Source organism: Crotalus tigris, unplaced genomic scaffold, assembly GCF_016545835.1.
Source record: "Crotalus tigris isolate CLP2741 ecotype Arizona unplaced genomic scaffold, ASM1654583v1 scf7180000017674.1595824, whole genome shotgun sequence".
In the NCBI taxonomy this organism is placed as follows: Eukaryota; Metazoa; Chordata; class Lepidosauria; order Squamata; family Viperidae; genus Crotalus; species Crotalus tigris.
Window position 1 is genome coordinate 1432450 of NW_024096559.1, and position 21056 is coordinate 1453505.

General features: G+C 40.0%; 1 protein-coding gene across 1 annotated transcript in view; it reads right to left on the minus strand.

Moving 5' to 3' along the window:
• Nucleotides 1-2436: 2436 nt before the first annotated feature.
• Nucleotides 2437-21056, minus strand: part of LOC120305471 (citrate synthase, mitochondrial) — a 34062-nt gene continuing 15442 nt past the window's right edge. The window contains exons 3-11 of the mRNA XM_039337376.1: nt 20053-20160; nt 15132-15197; nt 14902-15033; nt 14346-14534; nt 9437-9636; nt 5627-5756; nt 5424-5525; nt 4810-5019; nt 2437-3766 (exon numbers count right to left, since the gene is read on the minus strand). Of these exons, the coding sequence (XP_039193310.1) occupies nt 3596-3766; nt 4810-5019; nt 5424-5525; nt 5627-5756; nt 9437-9636; nt 14346-14534; nt 14902-15033; nt 15132-15197; nt 20053-20160 (1308 nt within the window). The 3' untranslated portion in view covers nt 2437-3595. The remainder of the gene's footprint in view (nt 3767-4809; nt 5020-5423; nt 5526-5626; nt 5757-9436; nt 9637-14345; nt 14535-14901; nt 15034-15131; nt 15198-20052; nt 20161-21056) is intronic.

A 21056-nucleotide genomic window follows, 5' to 3' on the forward strand; every position in this document is an offset into this window, starting at 1 on the left:
GGCCTTGCTGATTCATTAAGAATTTAAAGTTTTTGTTATGCATACTCAGATCAAAGAATCAGAAAGGTGTTGAAAAAAAATTACTTGAGCTGAATGAAATTGGTCAGCCATTCGAAGATTACATTTGACTCCCAGTAACATGCGCACACACAAATAAGCATCTCGATAGGTTAAATAGTAGTTTATAAAAACCTATGCAATGTTTAGCTCCAGCAAAATTTCCAGCTGGGTCTTTTCTTACTTGGCTTTCTGCCAATAGAGAGGACTCCCAACAGGATTAATGACGTAGTCACTTGATAGTGAGATGGGCAGCGTATAAATTTAATAAAGCAAAATCCCACCAGAGAAAATCCTTCTACTCCTGTTTGGATCCTTGGAATTGAATTTGTATGGACCTATTCATGCGGGATCCACAGCCCAGCTTCCTCCCTTAACTCTTTCAGTGTCTGAGAGCCATTACCTATGGCCTTGTATGTGATAGGTCAATAATTTTCAGTCATATGTTTTTGATTATTGAAATACCACTATTTTAGTCAGCTCACTTTCTGGTCACATAGAAAATCACTGCTGTACATTTCACCCTAAAGACTGCTGTACATTTCACCTTAAATTACTGTACATTTCACCGTAAAAAGCAGCTTCAACTATTGTTAAGTATCTATTTCTCAAAGAAAACTTTTAAAACAGAAGCTGAACAGATAATTAAGTGTGCATTTAAAAGATGCTTCTCACCTTTGAGTCCTGTCCGGTTAGTCAACCTAATCTCAGAATGAAATACACATCTTTATCTTTGAGCATATTAAATCAAAGCTCACAATGCAGGTTTATAATTCAGCAATAGATTTTTTTAAAGCAAACACATTCAAAATAGGGCAACCTGTACAGTAATGCAAAATGATGCTATTCAGAGGAAACCTGTATCAAATGCATATTTTCATTAATATGTTTTAGACTCTGATGCTGCTGGATCAAACAAAAACTATTTGTTTCTGTGTGTCCACAAGAGACCTGGGTTATTTATAGAATGTTTCTGGGAAGTTCATTCCAGCTGCATTTCATTCCCCTCTATGGCGCACACCCAACCAATCCACAGCAGATATTGACTTCCTGCCAGTGTGCACTATGCACTTCAAGGACAAAAAAAAAAAAAAGTTCCCGAGTTGAACTGAGGTTTTGATTGGAAGATCTAATTTCAACTTTTGTACATCTACAAGCTTGCAGCCAAAAGTCTACAACTACGTTTTTTTCTGAGTTTGCAAGAAACAATGAATCAATTTACTGTAGATTGTCCCATCAATGTGTTAGTTTGTTTGAATACCGCATGTGAACGCAGAATATTGAATAAAGCAAGGAAGTGCTATATAGCATAGAAAATGATTGTATGTACAATTTGTCACACAAAACAATGCATGATCTTGTACCTAGACTACTTTGATGTACTTTCTTAATATCAGCATGGGAGGATTTGCTTCTGGAACACAGAACGTTTGTCTGTGTGCCCCTCAAATATTATAGCAAATGACCAAATTTTGGCAATACAATCTTTCAGAAACAGATAGGACGACATTTAATTGAGATGTGGGGAATCCTTGCTTCCATTCACATTTTTAACTCTCTCCAACCAGCACAGAATGGCAAGTCAATACTGCCATCTCAAAGGAATTGAGATAAAACCAAATCTTAACACTGTGCATTATCTTTCCACTTTGGTGACAAGCAACTGTGCAAATCTTCTATGCAGGGAAATAGCAAGAGTTATCAATCCAGACATAATTTTATGAGGATCAAGCAAGCACATAAATGTATACTTATGATTGGCCAAAGGAGCCCAGTGAAAAAAATGAAAGGGAAGCCATTTGTGATTTAGCATTATGTGATATGCAAAATCCCTGATGAGCAAAAAGTCAGAACTGGACAGTAGGGTTCCCTACTGCTTTCTGATCCAGGCTTCTTCAGAGTGTAGAAAGTCAGATTTCAGGATGGAAGTACTGAAGAAATCAACAAGAGAGGCAAGATCAGATAGCATAGTACTGTACATTTTCAGGATCCCAAACACTGCTGCATCCAAAGCAGATAGATGTGAAACAACGAAAGGAAAAATCACTACACAGGCCAGCTCTTCTCTCTAACCAGTCATTCTCAGAGCTGCCCCATCTATCCACACAGCAGCTTTTGTTACTCCATTTACTGCCTCACTCCAGTATTCTAAAGAAATCAAATATTCTGGCCAAAATGGGAGGGGTGTGTGAGAGACCAATGGTAAAAAGCTCCAGGCAAAAAAGCTACACCAACATGTTCTCCACAAAAAAAAAAGGACAATGTCACTGTAACTTGTTAATAAAAACATTTATTTTTCAGTTTATACAGAACCATCCAAAGTTTGCAACGGAAGCTGATGCTTACACAGGCACCCTGTGTCTTCAGCTTAAGTGGAGGTTTTTTTTTTTTGAGGTTATAGGACAAAGGATTTCCCACAAACACAGAAAAACAAACATTGGTAGGAGTGTATGAAGTCCTTTCAAGAGAGGAAAGGAGGCGGATTCTATTTGTCTCAAAATGGTGGCAACTGATTTAATGCCACCTTGCAGCATGTTCACAACTGCGCTTATAAAAGCATTACCAATATTTTAGGCAATCTCCACTCCACGTTTCCAATTTCACCACTCTGACGCAGAAGTTAATGGTGCAGGGGAGAGAAAATACGGGAAAGAGGTTTGCAATGTAAGGTGCCGCTTTGTTCCTAGCTATAGCTATCACTATGGCTCTGATTTGGGAAACAAAGCACCATCCCACAAAAATCAGAATACTGAGGAGGAAGTGTCCCACTTGAGAGAAGAGTGTGTGCCCAAAGGAAATCAAGGAAATCAAGTATTGTGGGAGTTTGAGGAGAAAAAAGCAAATTGTCCCTCTTTGTTAGACAAAGAGGTAAGCGATACTTGTTCAGCACGCTACTGTGGTGGCTCAAGCCTCAGCTTTGCCAGCATCTTTACTGTTTTTTAAGAACATAAATCCATTGCTTCACACGATAACAGAATAAAAATAGCACAGAATGGGAAGAAGGCTGGACATCTTGAAGTAGAGGACCATCCCTCCCTCTCACCCACTGATAAAATAGCGACATTCCAAGGTGGCTTAAAAAGGAGCACATTGTTCAAATGCAGAACACCCCATCTATATGGAGATGAAAGGTGTGGTTCAACACAGCATGTGGTAATGACATGATTGTATAGAAAGGGGCAGTGTCCTCTACTCCTAGTGGTAAAACATGGGGCAACAAAAATGAATCTGAACTGGAAAGGAGCACTTTCTTTAGCTTTGGGCATCAGCTCAGGTTGGGAAGAGCTGCCTGTGGAGAAAGGGACATGGGAGGGAGGCCTTGCCCTTCTGAATCTAACTTTTGGTGACAATTAAGGTAATGTGTGGAGGGGATAAGAATCTAGCTTTATCTGCATTTACTTCATAAATAACCTGGAAAAAGTGATGGCCAGTGCCTCTAAGGAAGGATCTTTTCAAGGCCCTTTGAACAAACAAAAAAAGTTGCATTTTCTCTATCATTCCCTCAATAGTTCTAAAACCCTTGCCAATTCCCTTGCTTTTAACCAGACTTTGCACCCACAAGCACCATCAGCCCATCTGTGCTCATGGATTTTGGTCTCTCCAGTGGAAAGCCCAATGCCCGACTCCAGATGAGTTGTGACAAAACGCCAAGGGCTCGAGACACACCAAACAGCACAGTGTAGTAGTTCATCTCCTTCATGCCATAGTACTGCAGAGAGGGTGGAAAAACAGCAATGGTTAGAAGGCAACCCAGCAATATTTCCACGTACAACCTAAACAGGACAGAAGGCATATTCTGTATGCTTTTCCTCCTAATTAACTTAAAGCTGGCTGAGGTCTTGGTTCTGTTGCACACCTTTTCAGAGTCTCCTCATTCTTTTCATACCAAATGCCTGCTCAAGATAACATTAGCACCCACCAGCAAAATGCCCAATTCAAGTGAGCCTGTCTTTCTAAAGAATATATTATGAAAAATGGAAACGCAATCCCCCCTACAGAGTGGATTTCGGCAGGTGGGCAGAAAAGGATTTGTCATTTTTATTTTATTGGACCAGCTAGCACATCAGTCTAAAGTACTAAGAAGAAAATGACTTGCACATTTTCATGCTGCAAAAAAACCATCCATGAATTATTTCTATATACTTGGTGCAATGGTTAAGACACCAGGCAAGATATCATAAGGCTATGGAGCTTCAAACTATTTATCTTTAAATATTTGGAAAGTAGCCATTAAGAAGAAAAAGAGCAACAAACTAAGTACAGCAGTGGTTCCCAACCTTTTCTATACACCACACCCCTAGAACACTTCTGATATATTCTTATACCCCTTACAAAAGTTCAAAATAATAATGAATTATGCATATACACTATAATTTTGAAAACCCAAGTTTTCACACCCCCTGGAATACCATCTCACACCCCTGGTTGGGAACCCCTGAAGTAGAATAAGCTAAATGCTGAGACAGTCTGACTAACATACACAAATTTCCCTCAGCTATGGGTAAGTTCACACTGGCTGAGGTTTACCTGATCAAATTTTCTTTGACTAATCAGTTAGTACCTGAGAGGCCCACCGAACTGTTAGCATACAAGAATTCGATAGCACCTTCTGCAATACATTCTCTGAATATCATCCTTCGTGACCACAATTTCATTCAGCGCAACCATTCATTTTAGTTTGCATCTGAATGCAGAGTACAGGTCTTCCACCCCATCCTGCAAGAAGGAAGGATATTAGAACTAGCAACTCACCTGTAGTAGGACACCACTATGTGCATCCACATTGGGCCAAGGATTCTTGGCTTTTCCCTGCTCCAGAAGCACATTAGGGACAATCTTGTATAACTGGGCTACTAACTTGAAGAGAGGATCTTTGGGAAGATGCTTGAGAGCAAATTCTCTCTGGCAGGTGTAGCGGGGATCTGTCTTCCGCAGTACAGCATGTCCATAGCCAGGAACCACCTACAACGTGAACACTGCTTAGAGTACAGAACAATGCGAGAAACCATGAACAACAGGTTCTTGTGCTTCCTTTTCAATGACTGATCACCAACAATCACAGCTCTCCAGAAGATAAGAGTACTGCTAGCACAACTCTTTTCTTTGTTTTAGAAAGGATAAACCCATCTTACTGTGGAATCATACTTCAACTTTACCTTACAATGGTTCACATGACTGAGTGTAGATATACTGCTGCAATCAACAGTGGGAGGAAGCAGCAGGTGAACATATTTCTAAATGAAATATCAAAATGCTGCCACTCATATTTTTTTAAAGAATGCCTGTGGGGCCTAGAGATATTCTTAAATTATGAGGATGCAAATTTTCTTTGCAGCTGCCACTTATGCAGAGATATCAGCACTCACCCTGCCAGAGTTCAAAGTGTTCCAGATGAAGTCCCTCAGTTTTTCATCAGATACATCCTCACCTAGTTCCTTCTGTAAGTTTGTCAACCACACCAGTACTTCCTGTAACAAAGTAGTGAGATCTGATGACCTTGTTAGGGGAAAAAGAAAAAAGAAGAAGCAGCAGCTCCTCAAAAGCTCTGCTCGGTTTTTGGACCACTTACCTGATTTGCGAGACCGTGCAGAGGCCCAGCCAGACCATTCATAGCTGCAGCAAAAGCTAGGTAAGGGTCAGAGAGAGCACTGCCCACAAGATGACTAGTGTGAGCACTGACATTGCCACCCTCATGGTCACTGCAAAAGGAGAAGGGGAGAGAAGAAGAAGAAGAAGATTTGAGGTGGAGAACTGAAACCTGCTATTAGTTATTGATCAATTCTTGGGGGCAAAATTGCTTTTTTAATTAACTCAATTTTGGCAGTGCCCAACTCCAGACTGGCTGTGTAAGCCTGGGCTGCACAAATCAAAAAAGTAACTGAGGCCAATATTAAAAAAAAAACCCTCAATTTAATTAAAGTTAAATAACAAGTACTACATGGACATGCCGTAAAATACGGGAAATTAGGGGGAAAACATTCCCCTCAGGTTTTTTTTTCTTAAATTGATTTTTTGGGGGGAGGAATAATTAAAAGAAAACTCTAATAAAATATTTTCCTTTGGAACAGTGAATGCAGAAAGGCAAGATTTCTATATACTGCTATTCTTTATTCCATTCAATTTTTTTCTATCACAGCTAGTCCTAGTGGTCCCTGTGGGGCCACCCTCTGCAGCTTCTGCCAGCCCACCTGCCTACAACCCCTGCTCGCCCACCCCTGCTTCTTAACATCTCCAGCATTAACCCATCTGCCCACTGGCCTGCTTACCCAGGACTTCAGCCACAGGAGGTCCTGTCTTAATGGACCACCCAGCTTCTGGATTACAACGCCAACAAAGACTAAAGTGATGCTACGCTTCACCACTACATTGCTCAGTGGCAGAATTCCAGCTCTAATTGCCATCGTATCCCAAGGTCTACCTGTATTTCATGTCTTTTACTGAGAATACAGTATAAAAACCTGACAGTGCTTAGAGAACTAGCAATGCAGGATAATTTTCCAAGGCAACAGCCAAATACTATCCTGTGTCCTGGAGGTGGGCATTACCATTTTCGGCCCTAAAAAAAAAAAAAATTAAATGTTTGATTTGCTTGAGGGCTTATCCAGTGCTAAATTTTGATCTGGAAGTCCATGGATGTGCTTTTGATGAAGCTTCTAAGAACAGAAGAAGCCCCAAAAAGTGCCAAAAGAAAACGTTTAAAACATTTTAAAGTAAATTCAATCAGTAAGTGAAACTATCAGGCTAAATTAGAATTTTGCAGTTGTTAAATGTATCCAATATGGTAAATGTGTAAATAAACCAAAGTATACATGTTCTTAAAATAGTAAAGCAGATTAGTAAAGTGGATTTAGTTCAATAAAATATGGTAGAAAGATTAAAAAAAATGCATACTTTTGTTAACTTTTCTAATCCCCTCCTCCTACCCCCCCCAAAAAAGGGAGTGGGAGGCCATTTTTTTTCCCCATGGCTGTGGACTTTCTGTAATGTTTCCCTCTTTCATGTGCCACATGCTCAGTAGGGTCTGAGATCAACCTCAGGGTTTTTTATTCTAAATCACACTAACAATTTGTGATAACTTTTGGAGGAATTTTGAATTTGCATTCAAGGTTTGGCATAAAGGCTCTAAATTTTCTACCTTTATTCTAAATTATTTGAAGGCCTTTATAATATTAATTCTGTTCAGTATTTGACACATCTTTGCAATCCGGGACTTTTGCAGACTTTAGTTTTTAAAGACAAGTATGACACAGCCTTCCCTTACTGGCTGTCTGACAAAATTAACTAAGAATTATAGGAAAAAAAATATAGTGGCATCTCACCTTCCCAAGACCCATGTATGCAGAGAAATCCCATAAAAGCTGCTTAAAAATTAGGTGTATCATGATGTAAAACCAGGTGACCTATACACACGTCTGATGTCAGGACTAGACTGCAAAGCTAGGGTTTGTGCCATGACATACTTCAAGCTTTTTTCATCATGGTCGTTTGTACCAGACATCTATGAATGTATAACAATATTCAAACATTTGCATTGGGCAATTTTCTGCTGAAAAAAAAAGTTTTTTGCCACTAGGTGGACTTATTCATGAACATTAGCAGCTTTAGCAAGTTTATTTAGATCAATATTGTTGGCAGTCTAACCAACTGCAGCTTCCAGAGGTCCTTGCTAGCCCAAGAGCTTTGAAAAAGTGAAACTATGCAGTGAATTGAACCCAGGAGTTTATGCTACAGCTGAAATTAGACAGTTAAATGTTATGCCTTTGACTAACAATGCCCTCAAAGACATTGAAACCCAGGCCAGCTTCAAACATCATGCAAAATCATAAAGTGAAATTATTTGATTTTGGCTTCCTCTGTTGTATTAATTCAGTCAATGTGGTTTATAATTGACTACGGCTAACTGCAATGAGTGAACCCAATCAACAATGGCTTACTTGACCAGCCATACTTAAGTAACCATAACACGATATGTGAATCCAGCCATAATTCATCCTCACTTACTGACAATTGGGACTGGCAACTCCATTACTAAATGATGCGGTTGTTAGGTGAAACATCATTTCACAGTTTCATCATGGTCATTAAGAATATCACTGCAGGTCATTAAGTCAGATGTCACATGCCTGAAGTTTGTTGACTTCCTGCAGGCTTGCCCATTGATTTTACTTGGTGAAAACCAACTTGTGAAGGTCACAAATGGCAATCGCGACTGTAGGATGTTGTAAATGTATGCTGGTTGTGAACCATCTGAATTGGGATCAGGTGACTGCTGGGATACTGCAAGAGCCATAAGTCTGAAGACTGGTTGTAAATCTGTCTTTTCAGTGCCATCATAACTTTGGTCACTGAACAAGGCAGTCAATAAGTGAGGATACCTGTATTATCATCCACAGCTTAAATCTGTTCAGATACCTCTGCACTTACAAATTTAGCCACACTGGAAGTAGCCACTGAAGAATTTGGATTGCTCCTGTAACAGCTCATGCATTACCCAGAGCTGCAACTATAGCCTCTCTGTGTAATTTTGGATGTGATTTCATCCACTTCCCTGCAGATTGTTTTTAACAATTATCAGTCAGCTGTCACCCAAGCTCTATATATCTCCATTGCTCAATTCAGCCTATAGCTGTAAAAGTACAATAGTGGCCAAAATTGTGGAAACCTTTTGGGAAAAGTTTATTTTTGAAGTTTGATGGCTAATAACATTACTTTTTTGGGGGGGAGTAGTACCATAAAATTGTATATCAATGGAAAGATAATTTAATCAAGAATGTAATGCAACAAAATTTGTTCAATTATCTATACTGTATTCTATGAAAAGTTACAGCCAAATAACCAGAAAAAGGAAGCACAACTTGCTTAGGTTGATATCAGGTAGCTTTCCTTCATCTAATTGTAGCCAATGAGCATGAGTATTTAGAGAGCCAATCAGGTGTCATCTTGGAGCCAATCAGATCACAGTAGGATTCAGTTATTGATGTCATGTATTGAAGCTGAGAGGAGGACATCTGTCAGTGTGTTATGTGATCACTATCAAGTTGGTCTTTTTTTTATTTCATTTAGTAAAACGTAATACAATTAAAGTAATGGTGCAAAGAGTTGACTGGTCGCCCAGAAAGCGATGTAAAATAGTATTATTAAGTGAACAAGGCTACAGTTATAAAGAAATTAGAAAAAAAATTGGTGAAAACTTAACCAAAGGTGGCATTTCTATTGTACACTTTTTCCCAAAAAGGTTTCCACAATTTTGGCCACTACTGTACAGGCACGCTGGCTGAGGAATTCTGGAGTTGAAGTCCACAAGTCATAAAAAGGCCAAGTTTGAAGACCCCTGACCTAGAGGATCTAGGTCTAGGACTTTCATATAGGCATGGCTTACCTGTGAATCGTGAGGTAGAGCCGCATAAGTTCAATAAATTGGGGATCACTGTAGCCCAGCATGTTGGTGAAGTTGTGTGACCAGTCTAAGGCAGGATCAATGGCGCCGATGCTGCTACCCTCACGGTAGAGATTGCGATAGATCTTTGCAGCAATACAAGGCAATTTGGCAATCAAGTCCATGGAGTCTTCATAGATAAACTACAAGGCAAAACAAGAGGAGAAGAGGATTGGAAGGACTTGCTGACAAGACTATTTCCCAGCGGCACGTGATCTGCTGGCAGACTCCCACTGCAGTAGTTTCAATTAAGGCAAGCACATATGCAGTTTTCAAGATGTTCTTCGAATAAGAACATATGCCTTTTTAAAGGTTTTAAAGACCGGTTTTCCCCCTGAAGCTTTGGAAAAAGATTAGATGATCTGATTTCCACCCCCCGAAGCTTTGGAAAAAGATCTGGTTTCCCCCCTCCCCCCCGAAGCTTTGGAAAAAGATTAGATGATGGCACATTAGCAAGTTTGGCTCAGGGTTTCTATTGTTTTTCACGTTTTATGTTTTAACTGGCTGTGTTTTGTAGTTTTTAACATGATTTCATATGTTTTTTAATCTTTGATTGGGAGCGGCCCAGAGTTGGCTGAAAGGTGGACAGCTATATAAATGTTTTAAACAAATAAATAAGCAGGTCTTCCTGTTGGAATTGTAAGACCATTATAAGATTATCCTTAAGGGGCTGGACGGCTCTTGTCCCTTACTTGCTTAAGCGCTGGAGTTTGCTATTAAATATCACCGCCTAGAGCAGTGATGGCGAACCTTTTAGAGACCAAGTGCCCAAACTGCAACCCAAAACCCACTTATGCATCGTTGGGTGCCGGGTGGGTGTGGCCCATTGGCTGGGTGTGGCCCATTGGATGGGCGTGGCTGCGGTGGTAACGGCAGACTGGGTGGGACTAAAAAGTTCAATCAATCAATTCCAATTTTGCAAGACTTTTTTTTTCCCGTGAGAAGTTGAAATTGACTGATTGAACCTTTTTTTTTTTGCACACGTTGGCAGAGGCCTAAAGCGAAAAAGTTTTATAAAACCCAGCTGAAGGCCTAGGACTGGGGCGACGGCGCGCGTGCCCACAGAGAGGGCTCTGTGCGCTGCCTCTGGCCTAGAGCCTTTGTGAAGACTAAAGAATAAGTACCCATAGTAAAGGGGATGGGTAGCAGTGATTTGTTTTACATTCGCCATTTAGACTTTTGGTCCTTATTCCCACCCAGCATTAATGAGCAGCCTGGTGGGATAAATGTGCCAATCATCCTGGTCTTCTGCTGGTTGGCAGATGGAGAACACAACCACAATTGAAAAAACATTTCCAATATTATCTGAACAAGTCTCTCTCTTCAAAGCAGGGCTTCACATCTCAACTGTAGGTTTTGCAACTGTGGCATCGCACAAGTGCCAGGTTACTTCTTACAGCAGCTGCCCTGATAAACGTTCACAATGCTGGTGCAGCCAGGTCAAGCAGGACAGCTAAATCTGTTCAAATCTGTTCAAAATCTGATCTTATGGGAAGGACATATGGGAAAGACATTATGGTAACCACAAAGCCAAAGCATAATTAGATTGGGAAGAAAAATGAATGTTGCCATTCCTGTACTCCTGGGAGCTGTAACATTGGGAAAGGAAGCATAACTAAGGGGCCCGGCATGAGGAACATAAAAAAAATAATTTAAAGCAAGGGAAGACAGAAAACAGCAGACACATGACGGAGTGTGAACAGCTCAGATAAAGCTCTATTAAACATGGGAACTCTGATGTAGAAGGAAGCAGCAGAAAGAACAGTCAAGGCAACCTCATAGGTTGGATGGGAAATTAGAGGACAAGTGGGCAGGAGGGCATTATTTCAGAAATCAAAGAAAAGAGAAAGTAGGATCAGATTCCAGCTACCTTTGCTTTTCCAAGATTGTTCCGACAGAGATTTAGATAGAGAGCACTTTTGAAAGAGTAACTCATCGCCACATCTGTCATAATGCAGCCCGCAACGAATATTTGGTCTAAATATTTTGCAGGACTCAATATTGATAGGAGTTGAAGACATGGCAAAAAGGAATGCCAGCAGAACCGTTGATACTAGCAATCAAATGGTCAGTGTTGGTTGCCTAAAAATGGCTCTGTCAAAAATGTGGAGAATTCTGTGAACAAACTGAAAATGATGTAGTCAGATGATACTGCCGAATGAGTAATATGTATATTATCATGTATTATAAAGGGTTTGCCAGTATGAAAACAGGGCAGGGGGAAGAAACAGTACTGGCTGTTTAGAATGAAAAGTGTCGTGTTTCTTTAATAACACAATGATCAGTTAAGTTTATGCAATTCTTTGGATTCAAAGCAAAAAGATGCTGTGAGGGCATACGTGGTGCCTTTCACCATCTCTTAAGATAAATCTGTCTTTCTGAGGATCATGCTTTATCTGCAGAAGGCCCCTGGGCAATTTCAGGGGAAAAGCTGCCGTAGAAATAACCACATGCATTTTGAGTATCTTTTTGCCTTCAAATTGGAAGGGATGCATAGCTCCAACAATCATTCCAGCTGCAGGAACAGGAAGTCATTTCAGGACATGTCTCAACATACAGTTGGGGAACCTCCAATCAATGGACCTAATCCAGCATACTTCATTGGCCCGTTCATCCAGTGAGCATTTTAGCCCTACCCAAACCTGCCCACATCTCTGACTACTTGATATCTTTCTCCACATTATGATTTTCTTCACATTTCCATAAGAGGTAAAGTAATCAAGTAATTTGGAGCCATGATGAGAAATAGCTAAAACGTGAGTCTACATGTACTCTCTTAGTTAGTCTATCTCTATTGAGGAAGACTTGGAGAGCTCAGCTTCCAGTTCACATTTCTGCAAGGATGGTGGTGTTATCAGTTGTCCCTCATAGGATGAGGTTAGGAATACAGGTAGTCCTCAACGTACGACCACAATTGAGCCCAAAATTTTTGTTGTTAAGCGAGACATTTGTTAGGAACATTTTCCTCCATTTTATGACCTTTCTTGCCTAAGAAGGTGTTAAGTGAATCACTGCAGCTGTTAAATTAGTAACACGGCTGTTACATGAATCTGACTTTCGCATTGACTTTGCTTGTAAAAAGATCGCAAAAGGAGATCACAAGATCCCAGGGGCAGGGCAACCATCATAAATAAGAGTCAGTTGCCAAGCATCTGAATTTTGATGAAATGTAAAGTGTAAAAAAACAGTCGTCAGTCACTTTTTTCAAGCGCTGTTGTAACTTCAAAGAGTCACTAAATGAACTGTTGTAAGTCAAGGACTACCTGTACTGATTTCACACTCATTCTGCAGCAAAAGCTTTTTGTTTTTGCAGAGGGAATGCTCTGGGAAGGAAGTTCTTCAGTGACCAAGCAGCTGCCGAATCAGGCTGCTCCGTCCTGCATGCAGCTGTTTTCTATGAGCAGGAGGCATAGGAACGTTTGGCTCTTTCTCTATGGAAAACTTGAAGAATGACGAGGCGGAGAAGGGAAAACTGATGCATCCTGAAAGTCCACAGGATCTCATTCTTCGCCTCATTTCAAGACCAGATATCATCAGTGGCAAGGATAGAACCAAAGCTATCACTCTTATTTGGAAAGAAACTAATCTCTTCTAACAGACTCCCCAGTTTCAAACCGTTTGCTGAAAAGATTACAGCCAAAGTAAAATTAGCACCGTCTCCCCGCCCCCTGTCATTTGCAAATCAGACAGCAACACCTCCTGGCAGATAAAGATCTATACAGCCAGACCAAAGTCTCCTTGCCTCAGTCCAGAGGGCTGGGCACAGAGGCCAAAGCACATGTCATTACGCTCAAGGTCTCATATTACCAGGACAGCCACAGTCAGAGTCCAGAGATTGGGAACCAAGGTCATATGCTAAGCTGACTCTTGTCATTTACCATGTGCTAATCAGACAATCCTAAAGAAATTGTGTCTACTTGGTCACACAAAGGATCTGAAATGATTGAGCAGTAACAGGATTATCAGGAAAGAAAAGTTAATGACTGGATTAACTGAATGGTTAAAATACAGTAGTAATTCGGAATTTAGTAAAGTTAACTTGCTAGATTTCTTTCCTTTGCAACTGCTGGTTCAGAGGTAAGCTTACATCCCTATCAAAATCCTGATAGGTTAAGCAGCATAGTACTTAACATTAGCAAATCAGCCCTAGAATCAAATTTGTATTTAGCAGCATTTACATACCGTAAATGCCGGCGTACAAGGCGACCCAGCGTATAAGATGACCCCCGTCTTTATAGCCAGGCCACATTCCTAGAACGTCGTCTTATACGCCGGAAACTAGCAGTATTTCCGGCGTATAAGACGACTCGGCGTATAAGATGACCCTCATCTTTGGCGCCGATTTCAGCGCTCACGGAAGTCTTATACGCCGGCATTTACGGTATATTGTACACAAAGTTTTCAATTGGCAGGTGCAATAAAAAGATTCTGCAGAAACAATCTTCAGATTTTGCTGTGACTTTAGTTGTGCTTTCAATTATGCAAACACGATCAAACTTTGACCAACAAAAATTACCAAAAGGTTTACTCCAGTTTCTAAATTTTAACAGGTATAGTCTTTTATTTTCAGCCTTAAAAAAGAAGCTGAGAGAAAAACAAGTACAGGACAATGACTGCACTATGAACTAGAATTGTTCTATGGCACAGCCAAGGCCATTCATGTATGCATTTTCTATTTATACATACATACATACCTACATTTTCCAACAAATAATTCTGGATTTTAATTCTATATAGCTCAATCAGATAGTGAAGAAAATCCTACCACACATTCATAACCGCGCCAAGCTTGAAGTCACCTCTATAACCTCTTCTACCAATGCTTGTGGAAAGCTTGCTGCTTGTGGCTTACCTCCCAATACTTGGTCCGGCTAATTCCTTCAGAGTAGGCGCGGGCAAAAGTGCTCTCGCTGTTGAGAGCTGTGACAGCAGCACTGAGTTGTGACATGGGATGAAGATTGGTGGGGAAGTTGTCAAGCATAGTCACTACATGGGAAGGCAGGGCCGCTCTCTTCGCCCACTCTCGAGACACCCAAGTCACCTAGGAAAAGAAAACCACAACGTTACACGTCTATACCTAGGGGGGAAAGTGCTATCCAACACCAATGCCTTTGGTCTTGGCTGTTCTTGTCATTACTATAGAGCAGTGTTTCCCAAACTTGACAATTTTAAGGCATGAGGACTTCAACTCCCAGAATTCCACAGCCAGCAACGCTGGCTGTGGAATTCTGGGAGTTGAAGTCCTCATGCCTTAAAATTGTCAAGTTTGGGAAACACTGCTATAGAGCTCTTAACTGTTTTCTCCAGCAGTTCTCTAGACACAAAAAAAGGTTGCACAATCACTTTGCAGGTCACTTAAGTGGGATGAACGTGACAGCCTCCCAGCAATCTTTGCCATGTCTTATTACCTGTTCTTGGGAAGGAATCTCTCCTGTCACCAGTAACCAAAAGAGACCTTCGGGAAGGGGCTCTGCACCTCCAGGGGCTTTGGGTAGCAGCTTCTGGCACTCGGGAATGCTGTAGCCACGGAAACGAATGCCCTAAAAACCAACCCAGGAAGCAGGATAAGAAACCACATTTCAGCTGAGAGGCTAAGAGCTAATTGCAAAAGTAATGGCGCCCATTCTGCCCTCCTTACCTCATCAGGATCCAAGACAGAGGTCTCGTATATTAGCCCTTTCATACTCCTCATGCCACCGTAGAGCTGGAGAAGAAAGAGTGTTACTTAAAAGAAGGAGAAATTTGCCTTCACCGTAATCCTCCAGTTAACCCAGTGTAGAAGGCAGAAAAATTCCTGCCTTGTTTGATTATGTCTGTCCCCACAAATATCTGACTGGACAGTATTTGACAGAAATTGGGTCTGAGTCTTCAGGCTTCCTAGTTTCTCCAAGTTCCCCTTCTCCATTCAGTCTGAGATGATTTAAGTCATATTTGCAGTTAGCTTATTGATATACTTTTGCATGTATTTCACGTTTTATATGTCATGGAAAAATTCATGCAGAATTGTTCCCAGGTTTTAGTAATTTTCCGTCTCTTTTAGCACTGTGAAACACAACAGTGATAGGTTTTAACAGTGTTTCTTGCTCCCTGTTTGCCTTAATTCTTCCCCTTTCTATCCACTTTTTTCTCTAGAACAGCAGCTTCAATCAGGTCAAACAGAACAGTACTTTTTAACAAACATCAAGGCTAGCTTTCCAGCTGGCAGTCAGAAAACCTGCTATAGTATTTCACATCAATTTAAAAGCAAATAATGAGATGAGTTCTAATTCAGAAACAAAGCGAGGCTTAGCACAGCCTAGGAAGTTAATAGAAATCAAGAAAACTGCTTTGGCAGCTCCACGCTTGGGAAAGAACTGGGTTACAAATAAAATCAACGATATTGCTGCATTGCTTAATCATGACTAGGCTTTTCCTGACAAGTTAAACTTTTACATCAATTACTGAGCAATGCCAGAAATGAAGTTTCCTAAACTCGTCCCAAAGATTTGTATCAATAACTTTTTCAAGATGGTACTCTTGGATGTTTTAAACTACAACTTTCTTTAAGCCAAACTGTCATGGCCAATTGGATGCGCTTGGAGTGAATAATAGGAGATATAATTCTCCTCATTAGCATAGACTGGCTTGTGGAAAGCTGAAGAAGAAAAACTAGACCTTGAGGCAGTAATGTCAAAATTTATTTCTTTTATTTGTCAGTATTTCTGAACTTTCCCAATCACCAAGGACTCTGAGTAATGAGCAAAATAGATTCAAATTAAAACAACAAACATTAGGAAAACATGAAGATATCTTGGAATCCCCCATTCAGCTTAAGCTAAAGAAGACCTACCATTTGCAAAAAATGTAGGGGCTACATGAATTTATGGAGGGCGAGAATACAAAAGCTTGCAATACACAAAATGAGGGCTACTATTGAGATGGCCTCGTATCTTGTTCATATCTAATGCATCTTGTAGGGACTTTTACCAGACCTTCTTTACATGACTGTTCCACACGGACAAATCTTATTCTACAACGTGCCATTTAGGTTTTAAATGTATAACCTGCATTGTTAATTGAGCCTGGGAGCCTACTGATAACCAGTGTGTCAATGTCATTGAGGTGTTACTCTAGATTTATGGGATTCTCCCATCGGCATTCTTGTACTGTGGTTTATAACAGCTGCACTTCTGGGTCATTTCCAAAGGCAGCCCCTCATAGAGTGTATTAAGAGTATTCCAACTGAGTAGCAATCAAAGTGTGAGTTACCCTCACCAGGGCATCCTGATCTAAGTAGGATTGTTAAATGGTGTATAAATTGGGTGAAAGCTCCCCTAACCATTTCTTCCACCTGCTGCTTAATCAGAAAGCAGTAATCAAGTTGGCTTCCCAAGTCAGACCACCTCCTTCACAAACATGATTCCCACCAGAGCAATCATGAGCTCAATCTTGGTACTCTGCTCTAATGTTTATTGGCAAACAGCAACTCCATCTTGGAGGGGCATAACTTAAGCTTCCATTCAGTTCCTCACAGACTCCCGTCACCGAGTCAGAACTTCTACGACATCTCTGGCACAATCTCAGATGGTGATGTATGGCTGGATATTTTTAGCATACTAATGGCATCACAGCACCAACTTCCAGATGTCCTCTTCCAACAATTTTATGTAGACGTTGAATAGCACAGAGTAAAGGACTGAGCCTTGTGGGACATCACACTGGAGGACCCAAGGGTTTGAGCATTTCTCCCCTATCACCATTGACTATTCAGAGAGGAGGAGAATCATCAAAATGGTGTCCACAACTCTTATATATGGTCCAAACAAGATGTGTTTGATGGTGGTACTGAATGTTGTCAAAAGATCTAATCAATGGGATTAGGTGAGAGGCACTCCACTCATCAAAGTCACAGCAAAGATCATGTAGCAGAATGACCAATACAATTTCTGTCCTCTGTCTGTGCCTGAATCCTGACCGAAAAGAATTCAGATACTGTAATATATTTCTTTTAGAACCCTCTCTAGCTCGTTCCCCACATTTTCACGTTTCTATACCTCTCCTTCCCGTGGCATCTTTGGGAGAAGATGCAAAATGCTACAATATCTTATTATTCCTCCTTGGCCTGGGATTTAAGTTTTGGGAAGTTTAAAAGCATGCCATGAAGGCTCTCAAAAAATAGCTGCAGAGGAAGATAAGCATGCTAATTTAGAAAAAAATTCTAAAAGTTAGACAATTGTAGAGAAGACTCCAAGCCGTTTTCTTAAACGTGTTTTGTTTTGTTTTTTTACTTCAAGACTTAATTTACTGATTCATTTACTGAATCAGAGTAAAACAAGCTGGTCAAGACAGAACTAGGAGATAAGAGGGCAAGATAAGAAACAATGGATGGAAATTAGTCAAGGAGAGAAGCAACCTGGAATTAAGGAGAAACTTCCTAACAATGAGAACAATTAACCAGTGGAACAGCTTGCCTCCAGAAGTTGTAAATGCTTCATCACTGGAGGTTTTTAAGAAGAGACTGGACAGCCATCAATCTGAAATGGCATAGGCTCTCCTGCTTGAGCAGGGGTTGGACTAGAAGACCTCCAAGGTCTCTTTCAGCTCTATTCTGATTGATTAACCTGAGCTCCAAATATCACATTTCACCCTTCTCTCCATAAAACATACAAAGCACCTTTAAGAAAAAAAACAAACCCAAATGCTCAAAAGACATGCAAAATTATAAAACATTACCCTGTTTTTTTTTTTAAATCATGGCTTCCTGTCTCCAGATCATTTCTCCTACCTACCAGTATAATCCTACATACCAAATTATCTTTTTTTTTTTATAGGAGGCATTCATCAGTTTTCGCTTGGTGCTCCCATGAATGCAGAAACACTCAGAAATAAAATTTATACTGAAGACTGTTGCCCCATCTCAACTTTAAGTGATTCTTGTAAAGAGACAAAATGAGGAAAAAGCATACCAAGCAGATGGGAAGAGTGAAGTAGATGCCTGCTAGCAAAGAGTATCACATCGAAAACATGTTCCCTCTTGAAAGCAATGAGTTTCAAAAGTTCCACAAACAGTTCCCAATGGGCTCCAATTTGGTTGTTCCAGATTTTGGTCAAAACAAAATCTGGAGGTGTCTTAGCAGATGAGCAGGGTAAGGTTTCTTGACCTCATTTCTTATGTTCCTCCTACACCTGGCCTGTCTGCTGACCTGCTTGCTAATATTCTCAGTGCCTTCGTTTCCCTATTCACTTGTTAATACCAATGTCCTAAGTTTTTTCCTGATCCCCTGAGCTGCCTCTTCCTGGAACAAATACATGTGCTTTGGTCCAGTCATACGGTAGATAATTAAACTAGCAACTTTGTGCATAGAACAGTCTGTACATCTCCTAAGGATTGCAATGTAATTTGAAGACCCAGGCCTAGTGGATAAACAAGCCTAGGATATGCAACCAAAATGAATGGACAAGAGTGTATCCAATAAGAAGAAAATGTAATTTCTTACAGGAAATCGGAACCCATGGGCTAGGGAAGCAATATCTGATGTAAATATCAAATCAAATGTTGCTTCCCCAGCCCATGAGCCTAAGATTCAACCAGTAGTAGCTGATACTTCTTCACTTCTAAATAAGTGAAGAAATATCAGCTGTTACTGGCTGAATCTTAAACTAAGACAGGAAATTAGACCAAAGCTGAAACAGTGACCAAAACCAGTATTGTGATGTAAGATGGCACTCAGCTTCTAATTTATTATTAGTATGACATAGCTGTGAGCATGCAGACATTTAGAACTGTAGATATATGGTGGAAAGTATCGGTACCATGTGAATAGAAACTTTAAAAAACAGAGAGGTGATTAAGATTTCCAGGGGTTGAAGGTTGGTTACCTCTCTGATAAGCAGAAGCAGTATTACACAAAGTAGTACACGTTTCAGAATAAATTAAGGAAGAGATATTATGCAAAGGCTTTAATCTGTCAGATGTATGCAGGTTGCAGATTCTGAACTGTTCGATATAATTTTCTGTTCAGAATCAAATCTATTGTTATTCGCTCTGAAAAAAGAGGTGGACACATCTTTAATTAAGATCAATTCACCACCAGCAGTAGGTTCTAAGTTAAGAACCTCTTTTAATTTTAGGAGACTAAGCACAAGAGTTGAAGCCATTCAAATATTAAGAAAATAGTTTCTACATAATGCAGATCATTGAGAAACAAATACTAAGCAGTTCTCCAAGATCCCAGAGAGATTAATTCTAGTTCTGGTTTTTGCCAGCTTTTCACTTGAGACATTCAAGATGAATCTTATGTAATCTACAGTTGGATTCGAATCTTATTCCTTTTTTTTTTCATATACTCAAACATTTTCTGATTTATTTTTTATTTTTTATCTAAACCTCATCCTAATGTCTGGAATGCAGAGCATTCCAGCAACGTACCATCATCTCCCTAAAGGCACTTCACCAGATGAGAGCAGCTCTAAAGAGAACAACAGCAAAGACGCTCCTTTACAATTAATTTTGTCTGAAGGTAACAATTTCATTTCCTGCAGGGTATAGATGCGCATTGATGCAGAGCAATACAACTTACCATATCTACAGTAATTTGTCCAATGACAGTACTGCCATATTGTTGTCTGAAGCTTTTAAGTCTTGCTTGTTCTTTGGGTATCATATTCGCAAGAACATCTTTCAGATTCTGAAAATCAAATAACGTCTAATGTTATACGCAACAAATCAGCTATTGTCAATGGTAGAAAACCAATCTAGAAAAGTGATATATGAGAGAGAGAAAAAGTAGATATATGAAATAAAATATTTCTCATATTTGTTTAATAACTATTTTACAACAATCCTGGCTGCAATCTACACGAAGAAAAGTTTTGTCCTAATACCATGACATCTGGTTCACTCAGTAGATTCCACAACCCCTTTTTGTTATTTCTACACTTTTTTCCCCCCTCAGGTCACATTTTCAAATTTTTCACATTTACCATTTTGTTGTGTTAGCGAATTGTCTATGCTTTAATCTAGTGGTTTCATAACTTGCTGATGAAAATGACCTCAAAAATCTTGATTTAATTTTTTAAAGATTTAGTAATTTTGTACCATTTTTGCTCATCATCTTATTTTACCTGAGCACAAAAGAATGAAATGGATTGTAGACTATTTTCTCTTCACACAGTTATAAGTAATCTGAACCTTTTTTTTTCTTTTTCCATTAGTTTTCTTGCATACAAATTAAAAAGGCATGGACTATCAATGGTATCGTATGTTAAAACCATTGGTATAACACAGTGGTAAGCAACTTCGGCTCTTTTATGACTCGTGGACTTCAACTCCCAGAATTCCTGAGTCAGCCATGCTGAGGGGAAAGGGAGAGGTTTCCAAGCTGAGCCATGCTGGCTCAGGAATTCTGGGAGTTGAAGTCCACGAGTCATAAAAGAGCCAAGGTTGCCTACCCCTGGCATTTCAATGGAAATACAAAACTTTAAACAAAACTACATTTTTGCCTAGCTATGGGAATGCTTCTGAAATCTTCCTAACTTAAAAATCAACATGAAAAACTATCACTTCTTCCTTCTCTAGTAACTA